The following is a 26,045-nucleotide window of genomic DNA, read 5'->3' as shown; positions in this document are numbered from 1 at the left end:
TTCTAGAACGTTTGACCGGCAGTGCAGCTATATAGTGCAGCTATATAGTGTCTGCTGGGGAAACGAGCCAAGTGCAGTCACTGCAAGGTACTGTATCCTTCTCAATTCATTCGGAAAGGAGATATACAGTTTTGGTCTTCACGTTTAAGACAGAATGCAGATGCACTTTTTGTGAGTGCAAATACACTGTACTCTTATTAAAAAGGCAAATTGCCAATTACTCAAATCCTACACATTTTACTGTATGTGAAACTGCATGCAACTTTATGCGGTCTGCAACAGAACAAATCGTCACTCCTGTTCTAATCTAAAACCCTATCAGCCGCGGAACATCTTGCAGACTCGGGATCTGAGCAGCGTCACATTGTATGTCGGGGACAGGAAGTAGAATTACCTGTAGCCATTTCAGGAAGTCTTCCTTCTACAGAAGCCATTCATCACACACTCTCTCTGATTGGATGATTCTGGCACCCTCATCATCTCAGGACTTATTGCTAGGAACGGCAACGTGTTTGTCCAGAAACAATAGACGAGAGATTAGAAAACATCAACACATGCTGCGGAATAGAATTCTACTTGACAAATGTTGCCACGTTACGAAGTAATAGACTAGCACACCGAGATGGACGCTTTTTTGTGTGCAAGTTTTGTTTTTTCATATGAACTTCCTAGTAACTGCCAAGAGGTGGCCCTCTTTCCTGTGTTTCAACTGTGGAGCTAAAACCGTGAGTCTCAGGGTAAAGCAGAGGGAAGTAGAGGGAAGTGAGAAATACATGATCGGTAGTAACAACATGAAGTCAAATAGGACATCATTCACATAAATAGAGAAATATATTTACTTGTCCATGTAGTTCTGTCGGCAACATAATAATGACCCAATTAATGGAATAAAGTCAAGAATCAACAGCTGCCATTTTCGTATCTATACATATCCCTCTATACGTACCCAAGTAAAACAAGATGACAAAATATTGAGGCTTGAGTGGCATAAATACACACAAATCTTACAAACACAAATGTACTGGTTGTGTACATTTTCTGAGAAACTGGCACTTTTTGAAAATTGCACTTGTCAGACATGTTTCAATAAGGCATATTCTAATATTCACTAACTAAATTGATTGTTTCTATAACAAGTGTGTTATCTTTAAAGTGGCAATCAGCAGTTGAAACAATAACAAAGCTGCCTCCCCACCCCTGGTTCAGTAAAAAGCTGAGGGATGGGACTGGAGAAATGGAATCACTTTCAAATTCGTGGACAGAGATATGGATGCAACGATTGACCATCCATGATTAAAAACAAGTATAGTTTTAACCATGTTTTGAGGCTATATAGTGTCTGTTTACATTTGATTTGTTTACAAATATTGGAGTAAAACAATCCTATATTTTGGTTTGTGATGGGGAACGACAGTCGAACTAAGCTGGTGAGGCATTTATAAGTTATGTTCCTCAAGAATCGATGGGTACATATCATTAATGTATGAGTCCAAAAATGGATGTAGCAAATGCTGATGGCCCCTTTAAGGTGCTTCCATAAAGTAGCGTACAGTACATTTCTAGCTCTATTTGTCTTTCCTATAAAAGGCTGGTCTGGTATATATTCCCCTGAGGAGGTCATTCAGGTCCACCTCCCGCTGACCCCTCTCTGTAGTGAAGTACATAGTAGTCGTGGACGTACATGAGCACGGCGATTGGCTGGCCAATGATGAGAGAGAGCCATACGGCTGCGTTGCCATAGTTACCTCGGAGAAAACGCGCCACGAACCAGGCCAGCGGAAGCTGTAAGCCAAGGACTCCATTTAGTGAGTAAACAAACACAACATTCATTTTAATGAGTGAAAAACACCACCAGTAAATTATTTCAGACAATAAACTTTATAATTTATAATTTAATTTCTCAGTTCTAAGATCTCACCTGAGCCATCATGCCCATAAAAGCCCATGGCCTCAACATCTTCAGTGGAACACTGACCAGGTACTGTGAAGACAACATCAGCAACATTAAGTTTTAGTTTTCAAGAACAGTTTTCAACACAGTCATCTCCTTTATCCACAGTGAACAGGAAAATAATGTTTCCACTCCAGACAGCTAACCTATGGAATGACACCTGAGGTAACAGTCAGGTAGCTAACCTATGGAATGACACCTGAGGTAACAGACAGACAGCTAACCTATGGAATGACACCTGAGGTAACAGACAGGTAGCTAACCTATGGAATGACACCTGAGGTAACAGACAGATAGCTAACCTATGGAATAACATCTGAGGTAACAGACAGACAGCTAACCTATGGAATGACACCTGAGGTAACAGACAGACAGCTAACCTATGGAATGACACCTGAGGTAACAATCAGGTAGCTAACCTATGGAATGACACCTGAGGTAACAGGCAGGTAGCTAGCCTATGGAATGACACCTGAGGTAACAGTCAGGTAGCTAACCTATGGAATGACACCTGAGGTAACAGACAGACAGCTAACCTATGGAATGACACCTGAGGTAACAAACAGACAGCTAACCTATGGAATGACACCTGAGGTAACAGACAGACAGCTAACCTATGGAATGACACCTGAGGTAACAGACAGACAGCTAACCTATGGAATGACACCTGAGGTAACAGACAGACAGCTAACCTATGGAATGACACCTGAGGTAACAGACAGACAGCTAACCTATGGAATGACACCTGAGGTAACAGACAGACAGCTAACCTATGGAATGACACCTGAGGTAACAGACAGACAGCTAACCTATGGAATGACACCTGAGGTAACAGACAGACAGCTAACCTATGGAATGACACCTGAGGTAACAGACAGACAGCTAACGTATGGAATGACACCTGAGGTAACAGACAGACAGCTAACCTATGGAATGACACCTGAGGTAACAGACAGACAGCTAACCTACGGAATGACACCTGAGGTAACAGACAGACAGCTAACCTATGGAATGACACCTGAGGTAACAGACAGGTAGCTAACCTATGGAACGACACCTGAGGTAACAGACAGACAGCTAACCTATGGAATGACACCTAGTTTGTACAGGAAATAAAGGTATCTGAGGTAACAGACAGGTAGCTAACCTACGGAATGACTGCTGGATGACTATCAAGCCTCGCCTCATTGCTCTGAGTGATGGGGAGCTGACAGAACCCTGCTGTGTGACCCTCTGATCTACAGATCCCAGTCTCCTGATCCCTCCTGGCATTACTCAGGGGTTTGTGCGTGTGTATGTGTGTGAGAGAGTGTGTGTGTGTATGTGTGTGTGTGTGTGTCTGTCTGTATGTGTGTGACACAAGGATCCCTACTGTCATTACTCAGGGGAGAGGGGGAGACTGGTGTCCCGCAGGGCGCTGTGGTGCTCCGCTCCTCTCTGCTCCGCTCGCTGTCCTCTGAAGGTCAGCGTTTAAAACAGCAGCAGCAGCCCCGTTTGTCTGTCTGTCCGGGATGGGGATGAGGAGAGGGAGGGAGCCGTATCTCTGTGAACCTGCTGACTGAACAGGCTCCTCACCGTACACTGCTCTTATCTCCTCCTCCAGAAGCACAGCAGCCTGATATGGCCTTGTGTTCCACTCCTTTCCTCCTCCTCTCATCCCAGCTACACTAACGTCCCTCCAACACTGACCTTCGTCAATGATGAAGAGTGCTGGATATAATCCAAGTGCACCCACGTGTGTGTGTGTGTTTGTATGTGTGTGTGTGTGTGTGTGTGTCTGGACAAGTATTGCCACTGTGTAGTATAGCCACTGTGTAGTATAGCCACTGTGCAGTATAGCATAGCCAATGTGTAGTATTTCCACTGTGTAGTATAGCCACTGTGTAGTATAGTCACTGTGCGGTATAGTCACTGTGTAGTATAGCATAGCCACTGTGTAGTATAGCATAGCCACTGTGTAGTATAGCATAGCCACTGTGTAGTACTGTCACTGTGTAGCATAGCCACTGTATAGTATAACATAGCCACTGTGTAGTATAGTCACTGTGCAGTATAGCCACTGTGTAGTATAGTCACTGTGCAGTATAGTCACTGTGTAGTATAGTCACTGTGCAGTATAGCCATTGTGTAGTATAGTCACTGTGCGGTATAGTCACTGTGCAGTATAGCCACTGTGTAGTATAGCATAGCCACTGTGTAGTATAGCATGGCCACTGTGTAGTACTGTCACTGTGTAGCATAGCCACTGTATAGTATAGCATAGCCACTGTGTAGTATAGTCATTGTGTAGTATAGTCATGGTGTAATATAGCCACAGTGTAGTATAGCCACTGTGTAGTGTTGCCACTGTGCAGTATAGCCACTGTGTAGTATAGTCACGGTGTAATATAGCCACTGTGTAGTATAGCCACTGTGTAGTATAGTCATTGTGTAGTATAGCCACTGTGTAGTATAGTCACTGTGTAGTATAGTCACTGTGTAGTATAGCCACTGTGTAGTATAGTCATTGTGTAGTATAGCCACTGTGTAGTATAGTCACTGTGTACTATAGTCACTGTGTGTATAGCCACTGTGTAGTATAGTCACTGTGTAGTATAGTCACTGTGTAGTATAGTCACTGTTTAGTATAGTCACTGTGTAGTATAGTCACTGTGTGTATAGCCACTGTGTAGTATAGTCACTGTGTAGTATAGTCATTGTGTAGTATAGTCACTGTTTAGTATAGTCACTGTGTAGTATAGTCACTGTTTAGTATAGTCACTGTGTAGTATAGTCACTGTGTGTATAGCCACTGTGTAGTATAGTCACTGTGTAGTATAGTCACTGTGTAGTATAGTCACTGTGTGTATAGTCACTGTGTAGTATAGTCACTGTGTGTATAGCCACTGTGTAGTATAGTCATTGTGTAGTATAGCCACTGTGTAATATAGCATAGCCACTGTGTAGTATAGTCACTGTGCAGTATAGCCACTGTGTAGTATAGCCACTGTGTAGTATAGTCACTGTGTAGTATAGTCATTGTGTAGTATAGCCACTGTGTAGTATAGTCACTGTGTGTATAGTCACTGTGTAGTATAGTCACTGTGTGTATAGTCACTGTGTAGTATAGTCACTGTGTGTATAGTCACTGTGTGTATAGCCACTGTGTGTATAGTCACTGTGTAGTATAGTCACTGTGTGTATAGCCACTGTGTAGTATAGTCACTGTGTAGTATAGTCACTGTGTGTATAGTCACTGTGTAGTATAGTCACTGTGTGTATAGTCACTGTGTGTATAGCCACTGTGTAGTATAGTCACTGTGTAGTATAGCCACTGTGTAGTACAGTCACTGTGTAGTATAGTCACTGTGTGTATAGTCACTGTGTAGTATAGTCACTGTGTGTATAGTCACTGTGTAGTATAGTCACTGTGTAGTATAGTCACTGTGTGTATAGCCACTGTGTAGTATAGTCACTGTGTAGTATAGCCACTGTGTAGTATAGTCACTGTGTAGTATAGTCACTGTGTGTATAGCCACTGTGTAGTATAGTCACTGTGTAGTATAGCCACTGTGTAGTACAGTCACTGTGTAGTATAGCCACGGTGTAGTATAGCCACTGTGTAGTACAGCCACTGTGTAGTACTGTCACTGTGTAGTATAGCATAGCCACTGTGTAGTATAGCCACTGTGTAGTATAGCCACTGTGTAGTATAGCCACTGTGTAGTATAGTCACTGTGTAGTATAGTCATTGTGTAGTATAGCCACTGTGTAGTATAGTCACTGTGTAGTAGTCACTTTGTAGCATAGTCACTGTGTGTATAGTCACTGTGTAGTATAGCCACGGTGTAGTATAGCCACTGTGTGTATAGTCACTGTGTAGTACAGTCACTGTGTAGTATAGCCACGGTGTAGTATAGCCACTGTGTAGTACAGCCACTGTGTAGTATAGTCACTGTGTAGTATAGCATAGCCACTGTGTAGTATAGCCACTGTGTAGTATAGCCACTGTGTAGTATAGCCACTGTGTAGTATAGTCACTGTGTAGTATAGTCATTGTGTAGTATAGCCACTGTGTAGTATAGTCATTGTGTAGTATAGCCACTGTGTAGTAGTCACTTTGTAGCATAGTCACTGTGTGTATAGTCACTGTGTGTATAGCCACTGTGTAGTATAGTCACTGTGTAGTATAGCCACTGTGTAGTATAGTCACTGTGTAGTATAGCCACTGTGTAGTATAGCCACTGCGTAGCATAGCCACGGTGTAGTATAGCCACTGTATAGTATAGAGATTGTGTAGTATAGTCACTGTGTAGTATAGTCACTGTGTAGTATAGTCACTGTGTAGTGTTGCCACTGTGTAGTATAGCCACTGTGTAGTATAGCCACTGTGTAGTATAGCCACTGTGTAGTATAGCCACGGTGTAGTATAGTCACTGTGTAGTATAGTCATTGTGTAGTATAGCCACTGTGTAGTATAGTCACTTTGTAGCATAGTCACTGTGTGTATAGTCACTGTGTAGTATAGTCACTGTGTAGTATAGTCATTGTGTAGTATAGTCATTGTGTAGTATAGTCATTGTGTAGTATAGTCACTGTGTAGTATGGTCACTGTGTAGTATAGTCACTGTGTGTATAGTCACTGTGTAGTATAGTCACTGTGTAGTATAGTCACTTTGTAGTATAGTCACTTTGTAGCATAGTCACTGTGTGTATAGTCACTGTGTAGTATAGTCACTGTGTAGTATAGTCATTGTGTAGTATAGTCATTGTGTAGTATAGTCACTGTGTAGTATAGTCACTGTGTAGTATAGTCACTGTGTAGTATAGCCACTGTGTAGTATAGCCACTGTGTAGTATAGTCACTGTGTAGTATAGTCATTGTGTAGTATAGCCACTGTGTAGTATAGTCATTGTGTAGTATAGCCACTGTGTAGTAGTCACTTTGTAGCATAGTCACTGTGTGTATAGTCACTGTGTGTATAGCCACTGTGTAGTATAGTCACTGTGTAGTATAGCCACTGTGTAGTATAGTCACTGTGTAGTATAGCCACTGTGTAGTATAGCCACTGCGTAGCATAGCCACGGTGTAGTATAGCCACTGTATAGTATAGAGATTGTGTAGTATAGTCACTGTGTAGTATAGTCACTGTGTAGTATAGTCACTGTGTAGTGTTGCCACTGTGTAGTATAGCCACTGTGTAGTATAGCCACTGTGTAGTATAGCCACTGTGTAGTATAGCCACGGTGTAGTATAGTCACTGTGTAGTATAGCCACTGTGTAGTATAGCCACTGTGTAGTATAGCCACGGTGTAGTATAGCCACTGTATAGTATAGAGATTGTGTAGTATAGTCACTGTGTAGTATAGTCATTGTGTAGTATAGTCACTGTGTAGTATAGCCACTGTGTAGTATAGCCACGGTGTAGTATAGCCACTGTATAGTATAGAGATTGTGTAGTATAGTCACTGTGTAGTATAGTCATTGTGTAGTATAGCCACTGTGTAGTATAGCCACTGTGTAGTATAGCCACTGTGTAGTATAGCCACTGTGTAGTATAGCCACGGTGTAGTATAGTCACTGTGTAGTATAGCCACGGTGTAGTATAGCCACTGTGTAGTATAGCCACTGTGTAGTATAGCCACTGTGTAGTATAGCCACGGTGTAGTATAGTCACTGTGTAGTATAGCCACGGTGTAGTATAGCCACTGTGTAGTATAGTCATTGTGTAGTATAGTCACTGTGTAGTATAGCCACTGTGTAGTATAGCCACTGTGTAGTATAGTCACTGTGTAGTATAGCCACTGTGTAGTATATTCACTGTACTGTCATGCAATAACTATATCTGTGGCCTTTAAAGTCTAATCTGACTAGCAATCTCAGCAATTATGAAACTGTAGTCTGATAGAATGCAGGATTTCTTCACAAATGGTATACATACTGTATATAGTCATTGTCTGATGAAAACCTTGTAACTACATGTTTTGCCAATTTAAATTGTTTTACATTTATTGAAAGTGGTATCTAACCTCAATGTACTCTGAACATTTCATGTCTTTAGAATCAAGAACATTCAAAATAGCTTCTAAATGGTCATAATTCTATATTCGTTGATGGAAAACATGTTTTTTCTTGTCTTTTCTCTTTGAAAAGTTTATGTTTTGGCGATTGAATGTTTGGGTCAGACTATGATGATATGAGCTGCAGTGGCAGCAGAGCATCCTGGTTAAAAACCACCTGATGAAGCTAACACTCTGTTTCACTTCACAAGGAATAGTACAGATGAGCGCAGCGGTCAGTCTGCTTTCACCCAGCTAGGAGCAGAGCACCTTACCTCATGAAAGAAGGCTGAAGCCAGGAACACTGCTGATTGGCCAAGCCACTTACTGACTCCACTCTTCAGCAGGGGCTTGTAGAAGTGGCTTTGGGAGAGAGAGAGGGAGCAACACAGGAGGAAGCATATCAAACACCTCATGGCAGCTACCAGCTCACAAATCCCCAATACATCCTCAATACATTTCTGCTCAGTATCAACCTCCATTCCACTGATTCCGTACCACTGAATCATTTATAGGATCTCAATGTTAACATACAGTTTTCTATGTATAGAATAGATTGCATCTACTCACCGAAGGCACCATTTGTGTACTGGAATATTCCAGTTTTGCCAAAAGTATGTGATGGTCTCAGAGTTCCTGCAAGAAAGGGAAAAGTCTCCTAGTCATGTGAAGTGATGTATTTTACAGTGGTACATGCTATTGATATTTTACTTGTGTACATCTCAAATGATCACTTCTCCCTCTTAGTAACATACTGGCAATAAACAATGGAACGTAAGAAAACAGACCGTATTCATTTCACCTACCACCAGTCTCTGTAAAACTCTCGGTCTCCAAATTGCAGGAGCTCAGCAATAAAGTTCAAGGACGAGTGGAAGAACCAGTAGAAGAATATCAACCATAGAAGATGATTGGGCACCTGATGGGAGAGAGAAGACAGGGGAATAATACTGTGTCCAGGACAACATAAAACAACAATAGAAGAACGGAACGGCCCAATACAATGTTTATGTCATATCTCTCAAGGCCTAAGGTTACTATCAACCATGTTACCATGACCGCATTACCCCGGTGTTCTCTTGTGTACTCACGGCTAGTCTGAGTAGACGCTCCATCATCATAGGCAGGTCCATATCCTACAGTATCAGGATCAATGACGAAAGAGAGATTGTATTGATTGAGAAGAATAGTGAAAAATTATTTAAATGTAAATCGTAAATGTCCCAGTAATCCTACTTTACCTCCAATGGCTTCATAGAACTCTGAATAATGGGTATCATCCACTGGAGGCAAATAAGAGACCGATGAGGTGAATAAACAGCACAAATCATAAATTAAATGAGGTGCTTATTCTCAATAAATACATGTAGTCACTATACATAAGTCAATGTCAGGAGAAAACATACCTGCTGTGTTAATCCCACCAATAACTGGGTGAAGAACAGCTGGGAAGACAGATGATTTGTTTACTTAGCATTTCTCCTCTAAATCAAACAAAGATACTTTGTGTGTGTGTGTGTATGTGTGTGTGTGTGTGTGTGTGTGTGTGTGTGTGTGTGTGTGTGTGTGTGTGTGTGTGTGTGTGTGCAGGAAAAACGCTGTCTGCCTTTTATCTTTGGATAAGTCTTGGGACCAGAGTGCACATCTCCACAGTCGACCAATAACCAAGCTAATCTTCTAATGGAGGTCCAGAGAAATTCACAATGGAACTTGACATTGTTAAAGAAGATACTTCTATTTGTTCTATCCATGTTTGCTGTAGATGACTGTGTCAGATCGTATTGAAGAGAATAGATCTGATGTTTGCTGTAGATGACTGTGTCAGATCGTATTGAAGAGAATAGATCTGATGTTTGCTGTAGATGACTGTGTCAGATCATATTGAAGAGAATAGATCTGATCTGATGTTTGCTGTAGATGACTGTGTCAGATCATATTGAAGAGAATAGATCTGATGTTTGCTGTAGATGACTGTGTCAGATCGTATTGAAGAGAATAGATCTGATGTTTGCTGTAGATGACTGTGTCAGATCATATTGAAGAGAATAGATCTGATGTTTGCTGTAGATGACTGTGTCAGATCATATTGAAGAGAATAGATCTGATCTGATGTTTGCTGTAGATGACTGTGTCAGATCATATTGAAGAGAATAGATCTGATGTTTGCTGTAGATGACTGTGTCAGATCATATTGAAGAGAATAGATCTGATGTTTGCTGTAGATGACTGTGTCAGATCATATTGAAGAGAATAGATCTGATGTTTGCTGTAGATGACTGTGTCAGATCGTATTGAAGAGAATAGATCTGATGTTTGCTGTAGATGACTGTGTCAGATCATATTGAAGAGAATAGATCTGATCTGATGTTTGCTGTAGATGACTGTGTCAGATCGTATTGTAGAGAATAGATCTGATCTGATGTTTGCTGTAGATGACTGTGTCAGATCATATTGAAGAGAATAGATCTGATGTTTGCTGTAGATGACTGTGTCAGATCGTATTGAAGAGAATAGATCTGATGTTTGCTGTAGATGACTGTGTCAGATCATATTGAAGAGAATAGATCTGATGTTTGCTGTAGATGACTGTGTCAGATCATATTGAAGAGAATAGATCTGATGTTTGCTGTAGATGACTGTGTCAGATCATATTGAAGAGAATAGATCTGATGTTTGCTGTAGATGACTGTGTCAGATCGTATTGAAGAGAATAGATCTGATCTGATGTTTGCTGTAGATGACTGTGTCAGATCGTATTGAAGAGAATAGATCTGATGTTTGCTGTAGATGACTGTGTCAGATCGTATTGAAGAGAATAGATCTGATGTTTGCTGTAGATGACTGTGTCAGATCGTATTGAAGAGAATAGATCTGATCTGATGTTTGCTGTAGATGACTGTGTCAGATCGTATTGAAGAGAATAGATCTGATGTTTGCTGTAGATGACTGTGTCAGATCATATTGAAGAGAATAGATCTGATGTTTGCTGTAGATGACTGTGTCAGATCATATTGAAGAGAATAGATCTGATGTTTGCTGTAGATGACTGTGTCAGATCATATTGAAGAGAATAGATCTGATGTTTGCTGTAGATGACTGTGTCAGATCATATTGAAGAGAATAGATCTGATGTTTGCTGTAGATGACTGTGTCAGTTCATATTGAAGAGAATAGATCTGATGTTTGCTGTAGATGACTGTGTCAGATCGTATTGAAGAGAATAGATCTGATCTGATGTTTGCTGTAGATGACTATGTCAGATCGTATTGTAGAGAATAGATCTGATGTTTGCTGTAGATGACTGTGTCAGATCGTATTGAAGAGAATAGATCTGATGTTTGCTGTAGATGACTGTGTCAGATCATATTGAAGAGAATAGATCTGATGTTTGCTGTAGATGACTGTGTCAGATCATATTGAAGAGAATAGATCTGATGTTTGCTGTAGATGACTGTGTCAGATCGTATTGAAGAGAATAGATCTGATGTTTGCTGTAGATGACTGTGTCAGATCATATTGAAGAGAATAGATCTGATGTTTGCTGTAGATGACTGTGTCAGATCGTATTGAAGAGAATAGATCTGATGTTTGCTGTAGATGACTGTGTCAGATCATATTGAAGAGAATAGATCTGATGTTTGCTGTAGATGACTGTGTCAGATCATATTGAAGAGAATAGATCTGATCTGATGTTTGCTGTAGATGACTGTGTCAGATCATATTGAAGAGAATAGATCTGATGTTTGCTGTAGATGACTGTGTCAGATCGTATTGAAGAGAATAGATCTGATCTGATGTTTGCTGTAGATGACTGTGTCAGATCGTATTGTAGAGAATAGATCTGATCTGATGTTTGCTGTAGATGACTGTGTCAGATCATATTGAAGAGAATAGATCTGATGTTTGCTGTAGATGACTGTGTCAGATCGTATTGAAGAGAATAGATCTGATCTGATGTTTGCTGTAGATGACTGTGTCAGATCGTATTGTAGAGAATAGATCTGATGTTTGCTGTAGATGACTGTGTCAGATCGTATTGAAGAGAATAGATCTGATGTTTGCTGTAGATGACTGTGTCAGATCATATTGAAGAGAATAGATCTGATGTTTGCTGTAGATGACTGTGTCAGATCATATTGAAGAGAATAGATCTGATGTTTGCTGTAGATGACTGTGTCAGATCATATTGAAGAGAATAGATCTGATCTGATGTTTGCTGTAGATGACTGTGTCAGATCATATTGAAGAGAATAGATCTGATGTTTGCTGTAGATGACTGTGTCAGATCATATTGAAGAGAATAGATCTGATGTTTGCTGTAGATGACTGTGTCAGATCATATTGAAGAGAATAGATCTGATGTTTGCTGTAGATGACTGTGTCAGATCATATTGAAGAGAATAGATCTGATGTTTGCTGTAGATGACTGTGTCAGATCGTATTGAAGAGAATAGATCTGATGTTTGCTGTAGATGACTGTGTCAGATCATATTGAAGAGAATAGATCTGATGTTTGCTGTAGATGACTGTGTCAGATCGTATTGAAGAGAATAGATCTGATGTTTGCTGTAGATGACTGTGTCAGATCATATTGAAGAGAATAGATCTGATGTTTGCTGTAGATGACTGTGTCAGATCGTATTGAAGAGAATAGATCTGATGTTTGCTGTAGATGACTGTGTCAGATCATATTGAAGAGAATAGATCTGATGTTTGCTGTAGATGACTGTGTCAGATCGTATTGAAGAGAATAGATCTGATGTTTGCTGTAGATGACTGTGTCAGATCATATTGAAGAGAATAGATCTGATGTTTGCTGTAGATGACTGTGTCAGATCATATTGAAGAGAATAGATCTGATCTGATGTTTGCTGTAGATGACTGTGTCAGATCGTATTGTAGACAATAGATCTGATCTGATGTTTGCTGTAGATGACTGTGTCAGATCATATTGAAGAGAATAGATCTGATGTTTGCTGTAGATGACTGTGTAAGATCGTATTAAAGAGAATAGATCTGATGTTTGCTGTAGATGACTGTGTCAGATCGTATTGAAGAGAATAGATCTGATGTTTGCTGTAGATGACTGTGTCAGATCGTATTGAAGAGAATAGATCTGATGTTTGCTGTAGATGACTGTGTCAGATCATATTGAAGAGAATAGATCTAATGTTTGCTGTAGATGACTGTGTCAGATCATATTGAAGAGAATAGATCTGATGTTTGCTGTAGATGACTGTGTCAGATCATATTGAAGAGAATAGATCTGATGTTTGCTGTAGATGACTGTGTCAGATCGTATTGAAGAGAATAGATCTGATCTGATGTTTGCTGTAGATGACTGTGTCAGATCGTATTGAAGAGAATAGATCTGATGTTTGCTGTAGATGACTGTGTCAGATCGTATTGAAGAGAATAGATCTGATGTTTGCTGTAGATGACTGTGTCAGATCGTATTGAAGAGAATAGATCTGATCTGATGTTTGCTGTAGATGACTGTGTCAGATCGTATTGAAGAGAATAGATCTGATGTTTGCTGTAGATGACTGTGTCAGATCATATTGAAGAGAATAGATCTGATGTTTGCTGTAGATGACTGTGTCAGATCATATTGAAGAGAATAGATCTGATCTGATGTTTGCTGTAGATGACTGTGTCAGATCATATTGAAGAGAATAGATCTGATCTGATGTTTGCTGTAGATGACTGTGTCAGATCGTATTGAAGAGAATAGATCTGATCTGATGTTTGCTGTAGATGACTGTGTCAGATCGTATTGTAGAGAATAGATCTGATGTTTGCTGTAGATGACTGTGTCAGATCGTATTGTAGAGAATAGATCTGATGTTTGCTGTAGATGACTGTGTCAGATCGTATTGAAGAGAATAGATCTGATGTTTGCTGTAGATGACTGTGTCAGATCATATTGAAGAGAATAGATCTGATGTTTGCTGTAGATGACTGTGTCAGATCATATTGAAGAGAATAGATCTGATCTGATGTTTGCTGTAGATGACTGTGTCAGATCGTATTGAAGAGAATAGATCTGATGTTTGCTGTAGATGACTGTGTCAGATCGTATTGAAGAGAATAGATCTGATGTTTGCTGTAGATGACTGTGTCAGATCATATTGAAGAGAATAGATCTGATGTTTGCTGTAGATGACTGTCAGATCATATTGAAGAGAATAGATCTGATGTTTGCTGTAGATGACTGTGTCAGATCATATTGAAGAGAATAGATCTGATGTTTGCTGTAGATGACTGTGTCAGATCATATTGAAGAGAATAGATCTGATGTTTGCTGTAGATGACTGTGTCAGATCATATTGAAGAGAATAGATCTGATGTTTGCTGTAGATGACTGTGTCAGATCGTATTGAAGAGAATAGATCTGATCTGATGTTTGCTGTAGATGACTATGTCAGATCGTATTGTAGAGAATAGATCTGATGTTTGCTGTAGATGACTGTGTCAGATCGTATTGAAGAGAATAGATCTGATGTTTGCTGTAGATGACTGTGTCAGATCATATTGAAGAGAATAGATCTGATGTTTGCTGTAGATGACTGTGTCAGATCATATTGAAGAGAATAGATCTGATGTTTGCTGTAGATGACTGTGTCAGATCGTATTGAAGAGAATAGATCTGATGTTTGCTGTAGATGACTGTGTCAGATCATATTGAAGAGAATAGATCTGATGTTTGCTGTAGATGACTGTGTCAGATCATATTGAAGAGAATAGATCTGATGTTTGCTGTAGATGACTGTGTCAGATCATATTGAAGAGAATAGATCTGATGTTTGCTGTAGATGACTGTGTCAGATCATATTGAAGAGAATAGATCTGATGTTTGCTGTAGATGACTGTGTCAGATCATATCGAAGAGAATAGATCTGATGTTTGCTGTAGATGACTGTGTCAGATCGTATTGAAGAGAATAGATCTGATCTGATGTTTGCTGTAGATGACTGTGTCAGATCGTATTGTAGAGAATAGATCTGATGTTTGCTGTAGATGACTGTGTCAGATCGTATTGAAGAGAATAGATCTGATGTTTGCTGTAGATGACTGTGTCAGATCATATTGAAGAGAATAGATCTGATGTTTGCTGTAGATGACTGTGTCAGATCATATTGAAGAGAATAGATCTGATGTTTGCTGTAGATGACTGTGTCAGATCATATTGAAGAGAATAGATCTGATCTGATGTTTGCTGTAGATGACTGTGTCAGATCGTATTGAAGAGAATAGATCTGATCTGATGTTTGCTGTAGATGACTGTGTCAGATCATATTGAAGAGAATAGATCTGATGTTTGCTGTAGATGACTGTGTCAGATCATATTGAAGAGAATAGATCTGATCTGATGTTTGCTGTAGATGACTGTGTCAGATCATATTGAAGAGAATAGATCTGATGTTTGCTGTAGATGACTGTGTCAGATCATATTGAAGAGAATAGATCTGATGTTTGCTGTAGATGACTGTGTCAGATCGTATTGAAGAGAATAGATCTGATGTTTGCTGTAGATGACTGTGTCAGATCATATTGAAGAGAATAGATCTGATGTTTGCTGTAGATGACTGTGTCAGATCATATTGAAGAGAATAGATCTGATGTTTGCTGTAGATGACTGTGTCAGATCATATTGAAGAGAATAGATCTGATGTTTGCTGTAGATGACTGTGTCAGATCATATTGAAGAGAATAGATCTGATGTTTGCTGTAGATGACTGTGTCAGATCATATTGAAGAGAATAGATCTGATGTTTGCTGTAGATGACTGTGTCAGATCGTATTGAAGAGAATAGATCTGATCTGATGTTTGCTGTAGATGACTGTGTCAGATCGTATTGAAGAGAATAGATCTGATGTTTGCTGTAGATGACTGTGTCAGATCATATTGAAGAGAATAGATCTGATGTTTGCTGTAGATGACTGTGTCAGATCATATTGAAGAGAATAGATCTGATGTTTGCTGTAGATGACTGTGTCAGATCATATTGAAGAGAATAGATCTGATGTTTGCTGTAGATGACTGTGTCAGATCATATTGAAGAGAATAGATCTGATGTTTCTGTATCTCTATAATGTGCTCCTTCACATGGGGCTAAACAGGAAGTTGTACATCTTCTTTTATACCCATAGCACAACATTGGGAAATAACCAGTAGGACAAAGCCGTGATAACATCAACTGTTCAATCTAGTTTACAGAGTATAAAGCAGCGTACTAACAAACCAATGCAGAAAGGGTGATTGGGGACAGAACTCACCATCTCAAAAAGCCTCCTTAGCAGGAAGCTCATTCGAATCCGTGGAGACCGGGGGAAGTTTAATTCATAGCAGAGGGTTGGTGCAAAAACAAAATAATACAAATCTAAAAACACAAGAGAGATTAGAAAGAAAGAGGGGAGTGAGATAAATTAGAAAGAGAGAGACAGGAGAGAGAGAAAGAGAGAGGAGAGAGAGAGAGGAGAGAGAGAAAGAGAAAAAGAGAGAGGGGAGAGAGAGAGGAGAGAGAGAAAGAGAAAAAGAGAGAGGGGAGAGAGAGCGAGAGAGAGAGCAAGAGGAGAGAAAGAGAGAGTATTACTATAGTCTGATATAGCTCCAGTAGCAGGCTACAGCAGGATAGGTTGAGGCAGCAGTAATAAGAGTGGGGTCTGCTACAGCAGGATAGGTTGAGGCAGCAGTGATAAGAGTGGGGTCTGCTACAGCAGGATAGGTTGAGGCAGCAGTGATAAGAGTGAGGTCTGCTACAGCAGGATAGGTTGAGGCAGCAGTGATAAGAGTGAGGTCTGCTACAGCATGATAGCTTGAGGCAGCAGTGATAAGAGTGGGGTCTGCTACAGCAGGATAGGTTGAGGCAGCAGTGATAAGAGTGGGGTCTGCTACAGCAGGATAGGTTGAGGCAGCAGTGATAAGAGTGGGGTCTGCTACAGCAGGATAGGTTGAGGCAGCAGTGATAAGAGTGGGGTCTGCTACAGCAGGATAGGTTGAGGCAGCAGTGATAAGAGTGAGGTCTGCTACAGCATGATAGGTTGAGGCAGCAGTGATAAGAGTGAGGTCTGCTACAGCATGATAGCTTGAGGCAGCAGTGATAAGAGTGGGGTCTGCTACAGCAGGATAGGTTGAGGCAGCAGTAATAAGAGTGGGGTCTGCTACAGCAGGATAGGTTGAGGCAGCAGTGATAAGAGTGGGGTTTGCTACAGCAGGATAGGTTGAGGCAGCAGTGATAAGAGTGGGGTCTGCTACAGCAGGATAGGTTGAGGCAGCAGTGATAAGAGTGGGGTCTGCTACAGCAGGATAGGTTGAGGCAGCAGTGATAAGAGTGGGGTCTGCTACAGCAGGATAGGTTGAGGCAGCAGTGATAAGAGTGGGGTCTGCTACAGCAGGATAGGTTGAGGCAGCAGTGATAAGAGTGAGGTCTGCTACAGCATGATAGCTTGAGGCAGCAGTGATAAGAGTGGGGTCTGCTACAGCAGGATAGGTTGAGGCAGCAGTGATAAGAGTGGGGTTTGCTACAGCAGGATAGGTTGAGGCAGCAGTGATAAGAGTGGGGTCTGCTACAGCAGGACCTGGGTTTAAATACATGCATTTGACAATTTGTTATTTAAATAGGTTCTGTGTATTTGAGTATTTTCAAACACAGCCGAAAACAAGTACTTAAAACAAATATTTTAATGGTTATTTGTAAAAACCAAATAGTCGACCAAGTTGTATTTTAAAGTATTTTCTAATACTATTTCAGATAATATTTTCAAAAACATGGGTTAAATGCATGGGAGTGTATTTGAGTATCTCCAAATATATTCAAATACTTGTTTTTTCAAATAAAAGTTATCTGAATACTTGTTTTGAAACGTTATTGAAATACCTGAAATTGTATTTGAACCCAGGTCTTGGTCTACCTGGGATGTCCAACCTCTACTGACCTCTGAGGGTGACATTTCCAGGATAGGAGACCTGATAATCCTGTCCACTTTCCCTAGACCGTGGTATAGAGGAACCTGTAGAGGAGAGTACAAGCCATGTTAAGTCAGCAATTAAACATGTATGATTCTCACAGTCACAATCACTCTACTTAGAGAACAGCTTCTTGTGTACAGTCAACCAGCAGGTGGCAGTGCAGCAGTTAAGGAGCGATGTGGATTGTAGTATTATGTGTGTGTGTGTGTGTGTTAATGTTTATGTGTACATTTTCACCAACAGGAAAACGGTTTCCATTAAGGGTACATATACAAACACTCAGCATCGCCGCCTATGAAAAATTAGGTCACAGTTGCCATTTCCATGGAGGCGAGTCAGAAATCTCATTAAGCCCTTTATTAGTAGTCAAATGTCAGTGTAGAACCCAGGTGACACAAACTCTCTAGACAAAGCAACTCTGGGAGTCAAAGGTCAACGTAGAACCCAGGTGACGCAAACTCTGTAGACAAAGCATCTCTGGGAGTCAACGGTCAACGTAGAACCCAGGTGACACAAACTCTCTAGACAAAGCAACTATGGGAGTCAAATGTTAATGTAGAACCCAGGTGACACAAACTCTCTAGAAAACACAACTATGGGAGTCAAAGGTCAATGTAGAACCCAGGTGACACAAACTCTCTAGACAAAGCAACTATGGGAGTCAAATGTTAATGTAGAACCCAGGTGACACAAACTCTCTAGAAAACACAACTCTGGGAGTCAAAGGTTAATGTAGAACCCAGGTGACACAAACTCTCTAGAAAACACAACTATGGGAGTCATCACAGTAGAGCTTATAGGATGAGGGTTAAAATCAAACCTGTTATAACAATATTAGTTATTTTTCAAATACTTGATTGCCTGGCGCAATGGATAAAAAGGAATGGTCCCAAAAGTACATACTCCGCCCATCTGGCACTCGAGGCAGACTCAATCAAATATAACGTATTTGAAAAATCTCCCTCACACTGCACACACTTCAAGAACAGACGTATCAGTAAAATCCGAAGCAGTGAAGCCCAGAAAGTGTGAGCAGTATCAATAGCAAAAGCAGTACATCTGAAGTAATTAAAGTAGTAGCAGTAGTGTTGTTGTTGTCCAGTTGCTGGTAGGAGGCATAGAGGACTGTGGAGACTGAGGACTTACATGAGAGGGAGCGGGCCAGGCTACGGGCTTTAGCATGGGGCATAGAGGACTGTGGAGACTGAGGACTTACATGAGAGGGAGCGGGCCAGGCTACGGGCTTTAGCATGGGGCATAGAGGACTGTGGAGACTGAGGACTTACATGAGAGGGTGCGGGCCAGGCTACGGGCTTTAGCACGGGGCATAGAGGACTGTGGAGACAGGACTTACATGAGAGGGAGCGGGCCAGGCTACGGGCTTTAGCATGGGGCATAGAGGACTGTGGAGACTGAGGACTTACATGAGAGGGAGCGGGCCAGGCTACGGGCTTTAGCATGGGGCATAGAGGACTGTGGAGACTGAGGACTTACATGAGAGGGAGCGGGCCAGGCTACGGGCTTTAGCATGGGGCATAGAGGACTGTGGAGACTGAGGACTTACATGAGAGGGAGCGGGCCAGGCTACGGGCTTTAGCATGGGGCATAGAGGACTGTGGAGACTGAGGACTTACATGAGAGGGAGCGGGCCAGGCTACGGGCTTTAGCATGGGGCATAGAGGACTGTGGAGACTGAGGACTTACATGAGAGGGAGCGGGCCAGGCTACGGGCTTTAGCATGGCTCATCTCTCTACACCACTTGTTCACATCTTTGTAGGAGTAGAGCTTCAGGAAGAGGACGGTGTACACTCCCAGAGCAGACGCTCCACCCACTGAGGACAAGGACAATGTTAAATATCAGCAATATTTATGCAATATTTTCCGTTAGAATTCACAGTCAATCATATTAAGTGTTGTATGCAAAACAGTACAATACATATTATCCATTAAATGGAGTTAATGATGTGGGTGTGGGTGGTTGTAAATGATCTTGATGTGTAGTAGCAAAGTGCGTTATGTAGTATATTTAAGCAATAAGGCCTGAGGTGGTGTTGTATATGAATCCATATACCACGGCTAAGGGCTGTCCTTAGGCAGTGCGTGGATACAGCCTTTAGCCGTGGCATATTGGCCATATATAACAAACCCCCGAGGTGCCTTGCTATTATAAACTGGTTACCAACATAATTAGAACAGTAAAAATAGACGTTGTGTCATACCTGTGGTATACGGTCTGATATACCACGGATGTCAGCCAATCAGAATTCAGGGCTCGAACCACACAGTTTATAATATAGTACAGTCAACTTGAGGTATTCAACATGCATATCACACTGTAGAACAGAAAAGAATGAAACCCTCTGATTCCCAGTTAGCGAAGACATTGTCTTTGATGTGTAGTTAACAAACAGGCCCTAACAAGAAGCTGAGGAATGCTGCCCACCTGGTTCTTACTGTCCTTCTCTAGGGCTATCCATATATGTCAACAGTTACAACACTCACCATCCTCTCCTCGTCTATCACACAAGATGAACGACTGGGAACACAAAGTCCACTCACTTTGAACCAACTACCAGCGCTACCGCCCGAGGTCCAGGGAAACCTGGCAAGGCCCCCAGGTCATTCTAACAGACTAGTACTGCTTTATCAACAGCGGCCATATGCTGCATGGAAATGGGCCGTGCTGGTTACCTAGTAGATGGCATGGGCACAGAGAGAGAAAGACAGAGACTGTCTCCCTCGCCAAGAGGAGCATCCGTGGCCCTCTCCCCTGACCTTGATGTATAAACAGTAGCTCTGCATGAGGTACACGAGACAGATGGTACATCTTTGTCCGTTCCCGTGGCGACGGCAGATGAGGAGAAAGAAAGACTTTCAGGTAAGGAAGGATACTGTAGCTACGCAGTCAACGTCCAGGGAAAGATGATCTGATTTGTGAGAGGTAAAATGAAGATCTTAAAGACACTAAGACCTTCCTATTCTCCTCTAAGAGGAATGATTACTAAAAACTCATGACTGTAGCTTCACCTTTGTCTTTATGCGTGTACAGATGTAGGATCTTAATTTGAGCCAGTTTGTTACAGTAGGAAAATAATAAAAATAATCCTGCAGCAACAGGAAATTATTATTATTATGTGGACATTTGTGTAGGTGTTGATCCATTTTTCATAAGGGAAAATCAAGTCTGAAATGCCAAAGTGGAAATGACAAACTTCAGAAATACACAAGTTATACATTTCCTTTATTGCAGGAAAATTCTCCAGCAAAAGGGTGAACAAACTAAGATCCTACATTTGTAAATATGAAACTGTGGGTATAGAACAACATCACAGACAGTTAATATCATCTTGTGGTTGTGGTCAGTTTCCTAAGTTCTGAGACATGTGTAGCCATGAGAGGCTCAGTTAGCTGTTGTATGTCACCAGATGCCATGCTGGCTAGCAACCAGCTTGATGAAGACAGGCAGAGCTGACCTGACATTGACCTGTTTCTCAGCCACTCCTCTTTTGGCCTCATATCCACCTCACTCCTTACTTCCTCTCCCTGTGAGCCAATTGGGACTCAAACACTGCCCAACTGATACCATTCAGATAAAATCACATACTTGGATAATATAATGCTACATTAACAACACATTAATGACCAACTGATTCCATTAATATAAAATCACATACTTGGATAATATAATACTACATTAACTACACATTAATGACCAACTAGATAATATAATACTACATTAACTACACATTAATGACCAACTGGATAATATGATACTACATTAACTACACATTAATGACCAACTGGATAATATACAGTGCCTTGCGAAAGTATTCGGCCCCCTTGAACTTTGCGACCTTTTGCCACATTTCAGGCTTCAAACATAAAGATATAAAACTGTATTTTTTTGTGAAGAATCATCAACAAGTGGGACACAATCATGAAGTGGAACGACATTTATTGGATAATTCAAACTTTTTTAACAAATCAAAAACTGAAAAATTGGGCGTGCAAAAATATTCAGCCCCTTTACTTTCAGTGCAGCAAACTCTCTCCAGAAGTTCAGTGAGGATCTCTGAATGATCCAATGTTGACCTAAATGACCAATGATGATAAATACAATCCACCTGTGTGTAATCAAGTCTCCGTATAAATGCACCTGCACTGTGATAGCCTCAGAGGTCCGTTAAAAGTGCAGAGAGCATCATGAAGAACAAGATACTGTTGTGAAGAAGTTTAAAGCCGGATTTGGATACAAAAATATTTCCCAAGCTTTAAACATCCCAAGGAGCACTGTGCAAGCGATAATATTGAAATGGAAGGAGTATCAGACCACTGCAAATCTACCAAGACCTGGCCGTCCCTCTAAACTTTCAGCTCATACAAGGAGAAGACTGATCAGAGATGCAGTCAAGAGGCCCATGATCACTCTGGATGAACTGCAGAGATCTACAGCTGAGGTGGGAGACTCTGTCCATAGGACAACAATCAGTCGTATATTGCACAAATCTGGCCTTTATGGAAGAGTGGCAAGAAGAAAGCCATTTCTTAAAGATATCCATAAAAAGTGTGGTTTAAAGTTTGCCACAAGCCACCTGGGAGACACACCAAACATGTGGAAGAAGGTGCTCTGGTCAGATGAAACCAAAATTGAACTTTTTGGTAACAATGCAAGACGTTATGTTTGGCGTAAAAGCAACACAGCTCATCACCCTGAACACACCATCCCCACTGTCAAACATGGTGGTGGCAGCATCATGGTTTGGGCCTGCTTTTCTTCAGCAGGGACAGGGAAGATGGTTAAAATTGATGGGAAGATGGATGGAGCCAAATACAGGACCATTCTGGAAGAAAACCTGATGGAGTCTGCAAAAGACCTGAGACTGGGACGGAGATTTGTCTTCCAACAAGACAATGATCCAAAACATAAAGCAAAATCTACAATGGAATGGTTCAAAAATAAACATATCCAGGTGTTAGAATGGCCAAGTCAAAGTCCAGACCTGAATCCAATCGAGAATCTGTGGAAAGAACTGAAAACTGCTGTTCACAAATGCTCTCCATCCAACCTCACTGAGCTCGAGCTGTTTTGCAAGGAGGAATGGGAAAAAATGTCAGTCTCTCGATGTGCAAAACTGATAGAGACATACCCCAAGCGACTTACAGCTGTAATCGCAGCAAAAGGTGGCGCTACAAAGTATTAACTTAAGGGGGCTGAATAATTTTGCACGCCCAATTTTTCAGTTTTTGATTTGTTAAAAAAGTTTGAAATATCCAATAAATGTCGTTCCACTTCATGATTGTGTCCCACTTGTTGTTGATTCTTCACAAAAAAATACAGTTTTATATCTTTAAGTTTGAAGCCTGAAATGTGGGAAAAGGTCGCAAAGTTCAAGGGGGCCGAATACTTTCGCAAGGCACTGTATATATGTTCCATGGTTGGAGATAAAAGACTGAAAACATCAGGAAATCAGCTCCAAGTAATTTTGATTTTGAAATCTGTTCCCAAGTATTCCCACACATAGTAGAGAGACATGATCATATACAAATGTAAACAAGGTTTGAAATGATTATGTTTAGTTTTGTAGGCCTACCATTGGAAGATTGACCATAAGAGACTACATTTACCAGGTGCTCGCTTGGTGTCCTCCGTTGCAATTATTGCGTAATCTCCACCTGCGTGTATTTTTCCATTTGCTTCAGAGGAGAAACCCAACTGCCAAGAATGACTTATCATCGAATAGATATGTGAAAAACACCTTGAGGATTGATTCTAAACAACGTTTGCCATGTTTCTGTCGATATTATGTTAATTTGGAAAAAAGTTTGGCGTTGTAATGACTGAATTTTCAGGTTTTTTTCTTAGCCAAACGTGATGATCAAAACGGAGCGATTTCTCCTACACAAATAATATTTTTGGAAAAACTGAACATTTGCTATCTAACTGAGAGTCTCCTCATTGAAAACATCCGAAGTTTTTCAAAGGTAAATGATTTTATTTGAATGCTTTTCTTGTTTTTGTGAAAATGTTGCCTGCTGAATGCTAGGCTTAATGCTAGCTATCAATACTCTTACACAAATGCTTGTGTAGCTATGGTTGAAAAGCATATTTTTAAAATCTGAGATGACAGTGTTGTTAACAAAAGGCTAAGCTTGTGAGCCAATATATTTATTTCATTTCATTTGCGATTTTTATGAATTGTTAACGTTGCGTTATGGTAATGAGCTTTCGCAAGGCACTGTAATACTACATTAACTACACATTAATGACCAACTGGATAATATAATACTACTTTAACTACACATTAATGACCAACTGGATAATATAATGCTACATGAACTACACATTAATGACCAACTGGATAATATAATACTACATGAACTACACATTAATGACCAACTGGATAAAACACACAGAGACACACTAACTAAACTAATAGTGAAGACACACTAACTACACCAATAGTGAAGACACAGAGACACACTAACTAAACTATTAGTGAAGACACACTAACTAAACTAATAGTGAAGACACACAGAGACACACTAACTAAACTAATAGTGAAGACACAGAGACACACTAACTAAACTAATAGTGAAGACACAGAGACACACTAACTAAACTAATAGTGAAGACACAGAGACACACTAACTAAACTAATAGTGAAGACACAGAGACACACTAACTAAACTAATAGTGAAGACACAGAGAGACACACTAACTAAACTAATAGTGAAGACACAGAGAGACACACTAACTAAACTAATAGTGAAGACACAAAGACACACTAACTAAACTAATAGTGAAGACACAGAGACACACTAACTAAACTAATAGTGAAGACACAGAGACACACTAACTAAACTAATAGTGAATACACAGAGACACACTAACTAAACTAATAGTGAATACGCACAGAGACACACTAACTAAACTAATAGTGAAGACACAGAGACACACTAACTAAACTAATAGTGAAGACACAGAGACACACTAACTAAACTAATAGTGAAGACACAGAGACACACTAACTAAACTAATAGTGAAGACACACTAACTAAACTAATAGTGAAGACACACAGAGACACACTAACTAAACTAATAGTGAAGACACACTAACTAAACTAATAGTGAAGACACAGAGACACACTAACTAAACTAATAGTGAAGACACAGAGACACACTAACTAAACTAATAGTGAAGACACACTAACTAAACTAATAGTGAAGACACACTAACTAAACTAATAGTGAAGACACACTAACTAAACTAATAGTGAAGACACACTAACTAAACTAATAGTGAAGACAGAGACACACTAGATTCAGATACAGTTTTTTTCTGAAAAGCAGGATTTGCTATACAGATGTAGGATCTTAATTTGAGCCAGTTTGCTACTGCAGGGAAAAACATACTGCAGCAACAGGAAATTTAAATGATTATGTGGATTATAATTAAAGAAAAACTTCACTCAGAAACTCTCCTTTGTTATTTTTTTCAAATCACCCACAGTTGATACAGTCCCAAAATGTTTTGCATGTCATCAGTCAAGTTTTCAAGATATTGGACTTTCAAGAAGCAACGTGTCACCGGCCAAATCATCATGGTGATGCAAAATGGAAAGTTCTCCTGCAACAGGGCGATCAAATTAAGATCCTACATCTGTAGGCTGACGAGAACACATACAGCAGTACCTGGAGTAATGGACTTCACCATTAGTACGATAGTCACCGGGAAGCACAGTGTGACTGACAGGTTAATGGAATGAACCAGCAGCCCAACACGTTCACTGATGCAGCCCTGGAGGGACAGAAGACCTGCACGTTAAGGCATAGCCGCGGGAAGCAGTGGTGTGAGGGGTCTGCAGCACCCCCTGACAAATCACAATATATTTATAGACTTTAAATCATTAAATAAAAATCACAAAAGTAGTGCACTGGGCCTTTAATAGTCCTGTATCAGCCGACTGATATAGCCGTCTGCAGCGCAGGCAAAACTTTTTTTCTAACACTAATAGCAACACTGGTAAGTACATCAGAATGAAACTCACCACTGAGAGCCTTCGTTCTGTGTACAAAGCTG

General features: G+C 40.6%; 1 protein-coding gene across 1 annotated transcript in view; it reads right to left on the bottom strand.

Annotated features, from left to right (window-relative positions):
• Positions 1 to 822: 822 nt before the first annotated feature.
• LOC110506952 (diacylglycerol O-acyltransferase 1) overlaps positions 823 to 26,045 on the bottom strand; it is a 40,734-nt gene continuing 15,511 nt past the window's right edge. Inside the window, exons 5-17 of the mRNA XM_036937386.1 lie at positions 26,014 to 26,045; positions 25,658 to 25,763; positions 19,668 to 19,796; positions 17,930 to 18,004; positions 16,271 to 16,374; positions 9,397 to 9,435; positions 9,232 to 9,273; positions 9,082 to 9,126; positions 8,797 to 8,909; positions 8,561 to 8,626; positions 8,266 to 8,353; positions 1,919 to 1,981; positions 823 to 1,782 (exon numbers count right to left, since the gene is read on the bottom strand). The exon at positions 26,014 to 26,045 is cut by the window's right edge and continues 21 nt beyond it. Coding sequence (XP_036793281.1) covers positions 1,618 to 1,782; positions 1,919 to 1,981; positions 8,266 to 8,353; positions 8,561 to 8,626; positions 8,797 to 8,909; positions 9,082 to 9,126; positions 9,232 to 9,273; positions 9,397 to 9,435; positions 16,271 to 16,374; positions 17,930 to 18,004; positions 19,668 to 19,796; positions 25,658 to 25,763; positions 26,014 to 26,045 — 1,067 coding nt within the window. The 3' untranslated portion in view covers positions 823 to 1,617. The remainder of the gene's footprint in view (positions 1,783 to 1,918; positions 1,982 to 8,265; positions 8,354 to 8,560; positions 8,627 to 8,796; positions 8,910 to 9,081; positions 9,127 to 9,231; positions 9,274 to 9,396; positions 9,436 to 16,270; positions 16,375 to 17,929; positions 18,005 to 19,667; positions 19,797 to 25,657; positions 25,764 to 26,013) is intronic.

This window comes from Oncorhynchus mykiss, chromosome 2, assembly GCF_013265735.2.
Source record: "Oncorhynchus mykiss isolate Arlee chromosome 2, USDA_OmykA_1.1, whole genome shotgun sequence".
Lineage (NCBI taxonomy): Eukaryota > Metazoa > Chordata > Actinopteri > Salmoniformes > Salmonidae > Oncorhynchus > Oncorhynchus mykiss.
Note: the sequence above shows the minus strand (reverse complement) of the source record. Positions and strands in the feature narration are given on the sequence as shown.